Source organism: Biomphalaria glabrata, chromosome 7, assembly GCF_947242115.1.
Source record: "Biomphalaria glabrata chromosome 7, xgBioGlab47.1, whole genome shotgun sequence".
Classification (NCBI taxonomy): Eukaryota; Metazoa; Mollusca; class Gastropoda; family Planorbidae; genus Biomphalaria; species Biomphalaria glabrata.
In genome coordinates, this window is record NC_074717.1 from 44,483,380 (window position 1) to 44,492,147 (window position 8,768).

The following is an 8,768-nucleotide window of genomic DNA, read 5'->3' on the forward strand; positions in this document are numbered from 1 at the left end:
ATTGAAGGGCTTTGTCCTCAAAATTGGAGTCCTATGCGAATATCCTCAGCTGATACAGAGTTTTGAGAATCGTCTTAGGCCTTGAAGGCCTTTATCCTCAAAATTGGAGACCTAAGCGAATATCTTCGGCTGATACAGTGTTTTGAGAATCGTCTTAGGCCTTGAAGGCCTTTATCCTCAAAATTGGAGTCCTAAGCGAATATCCTCGGCTAATACAGATTTCTGAAAATCGTTTTAAAATTGAAGGGCTTTGTCCTCAAAATTGGAGTCCTAAGCGAATATCCTCGGCTAATACAGATTTCTGAAAATCGTTTTAAAATTGAAGGACTTTGTCCTCAAAATTGCAGTCCTAGGCGAATATCCTCTGCTGATACAGAGCTTTGAGAATCGTCTTAGGCCTTGAAGGACTTTGTCCTCAAAATTGGAGTCCTAGGCGAATATCCTCTGCTGATACAGAATTCTGAAAATCGTCTTTGACAGATGTTTCGTTGCCATTCGTTGGAAAGTCTGTAAGTACGAAACTATCGCAGCGATAACTGTTGATCAGTTTTGACAGATTGTCGCTGCTTATGTCTGCCCCGTAGTTTTTGGAGGTGTTTTTTCTGGGGCCTACAAAAGTCCATCGATGTTTCGTCCTTTGGGCAGAACTGTCCGCGCGTCTCCTTACCTTAGAAAATAAAGCCTTGAAGCTTCGCCTGAACTTTGAGCTCATTTTATAGTAGAGAAAAATATTCACGCTGGAATTAATGGCACCGAAGAAAAAGGCGATGGACCATACCGCGAAGAAAATGTTGCTATGGAAACCCAGCACGCTGAACTCTTGGAGGAAAAAGGAAACAAGGGAGAGAACAATGCTGGGAGCAGAGCAGACGATCAAAAATGCGGCGATGAGGAGAACCATGGTCACCGCTTTGTTGTCTCTGCTGGAAGTCTGATCAGAGAAGTCTTTGTTATTTTCCTTCCTCCATTTTGAGTTGCGCTTTAGTTTGTAGATCAGCACAGCAGTAAAGACAACAACCAGGAGATAGGAGAGAGCGCCAAGGCAAGCATTTAGTATGAAGACCAACCCTTCCATGCTTTTCCTGTTTGAGGTGAAGACAAGCCTCAGGAGGGTTTTGTTTCGAGGGGGGTAAAACTTCCAGTCTATGTACGACGTCGCGTATTCCGGCAGCAGGAAGAAAAAGATGATGACGTAGGTCGAGCAGATGACCACGGCCGCCCGCTTAGGGGTGATGATGTTCTTGACCTTCAGCGGGCACGTGATGCAGAGGCACCTCTCTGCGGTCATGAACGCCGTGATGAGGCTGGTGATTCTTGTGAAGCAGACGTAGGGCCAGCCGGCGACCAGGTACTGGAACTCCCTGGACACGATGGGCAGGTTGGACCTTTCCACCAGCGGGTTCAGGAAGATGGTGAAACAGAGGAGGTTCAGGAGCGAGCATAGATCCGAGATGGCCAGTCCGAAGAAGCTGATGTTCATGGTGGTCTTGAGACCCTGCCTGAAGAAGATGATGATGTTGATAATGTTGGAGACGATTCCGAACACAGAAACTCCGCCGCAGAGGAAAACGTAGACGACGACCTCGACGATAGTCCGCTGCTCATCACTCAGTATCACCCGCCTTGTCAAATTTATATCCAGCATGGCCACACTAGACACAAAAGTATTAGAATCCTTCATAGTGGCTTTGTTTTGCAAGACAACTTTAAGGTAAGATTTAAATCTACGCTACATTTAATTAACTGTGTCTATTAACATTTCCCCCCCCTTACCAACGCCCCTGTATAACTTCTATTTAGAGATTTATCATTAAGAGAAATAATAACCATAGATCCTAACTTAGAGAACAAGATACCTACATGTATGGTATAGATATGGCTTCAATCATATGTTAATGAAGACATTTTTATTTACCTCTAGATATAGTTTTCATCTATATGAATAGTTTTAATTTTTCACACGCGACACAATTGAGCCAGTGGAGGCGGAAAAATGTCCAAGAAAACAAAATCTCAATGTTAACCCTTGGCGAATGTTGATATCTTTAGCCGTATCACCATTTTAAAGCTAAAAAAACAGAAATAAGAATTAGGTGGCGAAACTTTTAACTGGCAGCTTATCGATCGCTGATTTCCTAGCCAGACTTTTAGCAGAAGACGCGAGGGAAAATTATTGCGCCTGGCGGACAGTGACAGGTCCGGTCCACAAGAAAGAGTCCTCCCGAGTTGGATAATAAGGTGATGATTAATGTGATCAGTACCCAAACGTCCGGCAATTATTTTTTTTTATAGCTACAATAAATCTTTGTTAATTATTGATTATAATCTAATAATTTTAAGAACACTGTAGGCATATAAACCATCTTTGTTTTTTTTTAAATTAAAAAAAAACACTAAATAACAATAAGCAAATTACAAATACAGTACAACTACTAGAATACAAATTATAATTGTGAGTTATATTAGAGAACCAAATATTTTGAATATTTGAGATACTTTACAGTACAGAACAGCAGTGGCGTCACTAGGGTGGGTGTCACCCGGTGTGGTCAACTAAGGGAGTCACCCCTCCGCTCCCCCCCCCCCATCAGAAAAGTTTCGTGCTTTTTGTTTGTTGAGCTATAATACACAGACTTTAGAATGGACTACTTTATAACTAACTACATTCACTGATTGTTACACAAATGGAAAATGAGTGTCAATTAATGTTAAAAGTCAGTTGTTACAATTTATCTATAATTCAATTTTGCAACAATGCAACCTTAAGTAAATTACAATTTTTTTCTTTTCTGGATTTCAAACTTAAAAAAACGTATCAATCACTAGAATTAATTTCTTTAATGATTTCATTTTTTAATAAATTTGCCCGTTGTGAAAGTGTCGTCTGCTCCATTGTCGAACGTGTTGTGCTTTTGGTAAAGAAAAAGTTTAATTGGCCACCACTTTGTCAATAGTTTAAAGGTTAGGCCTACTTTTATGTATCTTTGGCCTTCTAGTGCATGGAAATTCTATATTCAGTGCGAATTATTTTGATAAAAAAATGGAGTTTTCCTGGATGGCCACAAATTTTCAATGAGGGTAGAGTTACTAAAACTAGCATAACTTTTTTATTTTATTAAATAATCTAACATATTTGACTTTATTACAAAGGAAAATGAATAAGCTAAAAATGTATAATAAATAAAATTAGTTATTTAAGAAAGTTCTTTTTTCATTAATTTTAAACTGAGCACGGAAAAAAAGAAATTTATAAAAAATTCGTTTAAAATCAATATAATTAAAGATTTAACCTTTTACAAAAACATTTAATCCATAAATATTGAAAAATCCCAATACTAAACACATTTAATCACTTATAATTTTTATAAAAGATGAACAAATGCACTAAGAAATTGTATTATTAAGCGCAAACCAGAAAAGAGAGAGGGAGAGAGAGAGAGGGAGAGAGAGAAGGAGAGTGTACATTTGTAAGAGTAATTGTAAGAGTACATGTGCTTTTGAGGAGGAGAGATAGAGAGGAGGGGGGGGGGGAGAGCATATTTTTGTAATAATGAAAGAGTGTATGTGTGTTCGAGTTAGAGAGAGAGAGAGAGAGAGAGAGAGAGAGAGAGAGAATGGGTGGGGAGCGAGAAAGTGACAGACGGACAGGCGAGAGCGTACAACCAGACAACACAAATGTTGTTTACTGTCTGGCCTGAAGCTGCCAACTAAATGGAAACCACGTGACCGCAATCTTGTCCAATTAAGAAATAGTATATGTGAACATGAACTGAGTCAATGGTCTACACACAACCCAACGAGTACACTGGAACTAGGGCTAGCAGACATCGGCCTGCCAGCCCCGCCCCACCGAGGAGAACGAGTCTCTACAAAGAAAAAGAACAACAACAACAACAATAAAAGACAAGTTAAACTTTTTGATAGCAACATTAACAATAGATTTGCTCAAACTTAAAGCAAGTCAATCAATCTAATGCTGTAAAACAATAAAAGTAAAAGGTGTCTAAGACAAAGCGACGTTTCAGGAACCACAAGCACATTTTCTTTGACTCTTATTTTTTTTTTTTAGACGAATTCATCTTGATGAGGCAAAGAATAGTCTTATCTTTTTTTTTGTCCTCTGTAGGCTGATAAGAAAAGAGGCTTTTTAAACAGTAGCATTACTGAAAGAAATTCAAAACGAAGCTATTTAAAAAAAAAAATGCTTATATTGAGAGAATTTGCATAATTTTTTAATCAATCTGTAATTAACTTTTAGTAGGTCTAGACTACAGATAATAATTAAGTCCGATTAATTGTTTTTATTTAACGCTACTTTCATTCTTAAGAGCATGCCCAGTGCGTCATAGTGACGGTCCAATCACCTTTGTGGGTTGAAGTTAGGGGTATCTGTAAGAAAGTACTTAGCTATCCAAGTACTGAGCTATCCAAGTACTGAGATATCCAAGTACTGAGCTATCCAAGTACTGAGCTATCCAAGTACTGAGCTATCCAAGTAGTGAGCTATCCAAGTACTGAGCTATCCAAGTACTGAGCTATTCAAGTACTGAGCTATCCAAGTACTGAGCTATCCAAGTAGTGAGCTATCCAAGTACAGAGCTATCCAAGTACTGAGCTATCCAAGTACAATGCTTGTATACGTTTTATAGTCATTTAGTTTCAAAATGTCAGCGAACGACCTACTTCTCTACACAAAGAGAGAGAGACAGAGAGAAATAAGAGTGAGACAGAGATAGAGAGAGACAGAGAGAGAAATAAGAGTGAGAGATAGAGAGAGACAGAGAGAGAGAAATAAGAGTGAGACAGAGATAGAGAGAGACAAAAAGAGAAATAAGAGTGAAACAGGGAGAGACAGAGACGTTGAGAGGCCAGTGGGAGAGTGTATTTTGAGGATACAAGGAGTGACCAAAAAAAAAGAATAGTTGCAAGTGTTAGGCGCTGTGTCTCATGCAGATAAGTCAAACGGAGGTAACACTCAAATAATGAAATCCAATAACACTGACGAAAGGCCAGCAATAGAATTTAATCGACGCTGATAGCGAATGTCGAATAAGAAGTTCAATAATAACGCAAATATCGTCAAGCGAATGCGAAATCTCTACGTTCATAAAAACTGCCTCTCTCTTAAGCCGTCAAAAGTTGTCTCTTTACATTTCGTTTTTCTTCTTTAAAACCTAGTCTTATTTTTTTATTTTTAATTCATCGCGTCATTGTCTCTAAGTCAAAACTTTCCCCCCTTTTTTTGTGAAACAAATAACTTTTCCCGCCAAATTCCTAACCGTGTCATAGCACGAGAAACTTGATTACAAACATTTGTTAACAAACTATTTGAAAACTATTCTCACAACTTGACAAGGTTACAGATAGAACAACAAAACAAACAAAAAATGTATCCTTTAATTAGATGACACAAACATTGGTTTTTAACTGTAACAACGCTGCTCACACCTGCTGTCTTGACCCACATTTTAACCTAGTTTTGTTTTTTGATTATATTTTGTTTCGTTTTAAATATTTTGTCAAATCTCAGACTAAAAAGTGAAAGTGTTGACAGATCAATTCTCCCCGCGTCACCAGCATGGCATTACATCAAACTCGAAACAAACCCAGGGACGTTCCGATTTCGTCATCGTGCATCCGGTTTCAACCCCCCGAGGGGGGGGGGGACTCTTTTATTGTAACTGGAAATAAACTTAATGACTTGGAACTTCGAGAGATGGGATTATCTTGGGAGAGTAGACCAGACAGCAGGAACTGTCTCGAACAGAGTAGATCAAGTTTAGTTCGACAGGGTGGGGAGATAGTAGCCAGTAGATTTTTGTTTAAACCACACGCGACTGACATTTTCTTGCCTCGTGTCAAAAAATGTAACAATAAACTAAAATCTTTACTATTCTGAAGATTCTATTCATGTATTTTTTAAGTTTATAAATGTCATGGATTAAACGTTTCAAAACTTTAAATTATCCTCCGGTTGTTGTTTTTAAATTCCCACTGGTATTTTGCACTTTCGCCATAGTCAAAAATTTGAATCGTTTATTTGGACAACTTTTCTTTATCCTATCGAGCTGAAATTATTTGTTTGGACAACTTTTCTTTATCCTATCGAGCTGAAATTATTTGTTTGGACAACTTTTCTTTATCCTATCGAGCTGAAATTATTTGTTTGGACAACTTTTCTTTATCCTATCGAGCTGAAATTATTTGTTTGGACAACTTTTCTTTATCCTATCGAGCTGAAATTATTTGTTTGGACAACTTTTCTTTATCCTATCGAGCTGAAATTATTTGTTTGGACAACTTTTCTTTATCCTATCGAGCTGAAATTATTTGTTTGGACAACTTTTCTTTATCCTATCGAGCTGAAATTATTTGTTTGGACAACTTTTTCTTTATCCCAGCGAGCTGAAATTATTTGTTTGGACAACTTTTTCTTTATCCCAGCGAGCTGAAATTATTTGTTTGGACAACTTTTTCTTTATCCTATCGAGCTGAAATTATTTGTTTGGACAACTTTTCTTTATCCTAGCGAGCTGAAATTATTTGTTTGGACAACTTTTCTTTATCCCATCGAGCTGAAATTATTTGTTTGGACAACTTTTCTTTATCCTATCGAGCTGAAATTATTTGTTTGGACAACTTTTCTTTATCCCATCGATCTGAAATTATTTGTTTGGACAACTTTTCTTTATCCTATCGAGCTGAAGTTATTTGTTGGGACAACTTTTCTTTATTCTATCGAGCTGAAATTACGACAAAAAAAAAAGTACGGGCTGCGTGACTACATATTAAAGTTTCAGAAAGGTCCATTTATTAACTGTTGAATTTAAAAAATATTAACCACTAAAGTCCAATGTTTCAGAGGAACTAACATTTATATTGTATTTTTCTTCTTACTGAGTATCACTAATATCACTTTTGCATATGGCCACCCCCCATGCAAAAGTAATAGGCCTAAAGAATCTTTCTTTCATTATCAATGTATGTAAAGTATGTATTTGATGAATATGTATAGAATTTGTTATCTATTCGTTATATGGTCATTGGGTCATTGGTAACCTATTGGGCTTTTGTGAGAAAAAAAAATCTATATTCTAGAGCATGGGTGGCCAACCTATTGTTGCCCAGATGCAAAATGTTTTATACATATAGAAGAAATAGTATCAATCTGCAATATTATTGGTTCTGTATTAGTTAAGTTCTTACAAACTAGTAACCTCTTTAGAGATTGTCTGCCAACAAAGCGTATAGAAGGTTGACAAAGACAATATATATATATATATATATATATATATATATATATATATATATATATAGCTTCAATGATATATTAATGAAGACATTTTTATTAGCGGCTCCCGAAAGGTGAAAAGACGCTATTAGTTTTGTGTGGAATGTCTGTCTGTCCGTCCGTCCATCCGTCCAGTTTAGATAGTGAAAATCCGACATCATATTATTTTAGAAAATTCAAAGTTCTGATGCGACGCTACTATTTTATTTTCTGAAAGCAAAAAATCTGTTTTTAAATCACTTATGCAAGCAGTCTTTTCATAAAAATACACCACTTTTACAACTTTTACCTATTAATAGTAAAAAAAAAACACGGGAGGCTATTTAGTAGAGGATTAAACAATTTTTTTTTAGTTTTAACTCATCTTTACAAATGGTTTTGGATGTTTTGTCAAAATTAGTTTTTTACATTTGTATTGCTAAGTTAAGTAAGTTCTGTCATATTAACTACTACATTTACACAAAAAATGTTAACTTTTTTTAAAGAGAAAAAAAATTATTTAGTATGCATATAAGTTGACAAAATTTAAAACAACAATTAATAAGTAGTTACGAATCTCACTATCCAGTCTTTCTGCAAACTGCACTCTACATCACTAACTTAAAGAACTTGACAACTCAGGGCTCCAAAGTAACGTAACAGTTTAATGTCCAATAAATAACAGCCAATACTGAACAATTGGCAACACGTAATACGGGCTGTACAAACATCTCTCCGTATCAACCGTACCGCCGTATCAACTCTTGCACTGGCCTCTTCGTCTCGTTCCGGAATTGCAATGGGTTCAACAGTTCAGGACTGTCTTCACACACTGGGCTCGTTGTGTCGGACTCGATCACAGACCAAGATCAAGACGCCGTTCGACTCAACTGTACTTGACAGTACTCCGCACTGGACCGTCGTAATGCTCCGTACAGAACCACGCCACAGAACCACACTGAACTGTGCTGTAGTCGACCGGACTGTAGTGAACCGGGCTCTGAACCGTCTTGACTGTGACACCTCCGCTCTTTATATAGGGTCCCTGCTGGCCTTCTAGAACCGGACGGAACGTCGCTCGACCATTCTGGGTGGTCAGACGACTACATCCCTCGTGACGCTCATGAGCTCTGTTCACGACGCCGATCCTTCCCGAACGGTCATGTTGACACCCGTCTCGGCTGACCGTCGTAACTCGTCAAGGTTGACCGCTCGTCTAGCGCTGGCCTGGGGCGATTTGCGTCGGCTGACCACACTTACACCACTACCCCCATTTGTGCTACCATCAGGTTTATAATAATATTAAAGGTTAACTGCATCGCTACCCAATGATTATATGATACTGAACTAAAGTTAATTTTTTTACGGAAATGTTTTTTACTTGAGGATTTCAATAAGAGATTGACCCTTTACAAAACAATTAGATCAATTAGATATTCATTATAAGACATCAGTTAGGCCAGGTTCACATTTAACTTCACATTCACTTTCACCTATC

At 37.5% G+C, this 8,768-nt stretch overlaps 1 protein-coding gene across 1 annotated transcript; it reads right to left on the reverse strand.

Annotated features, from left to right (window-relative positions):
• Positions 1–333: 333 nt before the first annotated feature.
• Positions 334–2,059, reverse strand: LOC129927210 (thyrotropin-releasing hormone receptor-like). The gene has a single exon (XM_056034756.1). It carries the CDS (start codon positions 1,679–1,681, stop codon positions 416–418), a length of 1,266 nt encoding a protein of 421 aa, XP_055890731.1. The 5' UTR covers positions 1,682–2,059; the 3' UTR covers positions 334–415.
• Positions 2,060–8,768: the final 6,709 nt, after the last annotated feature.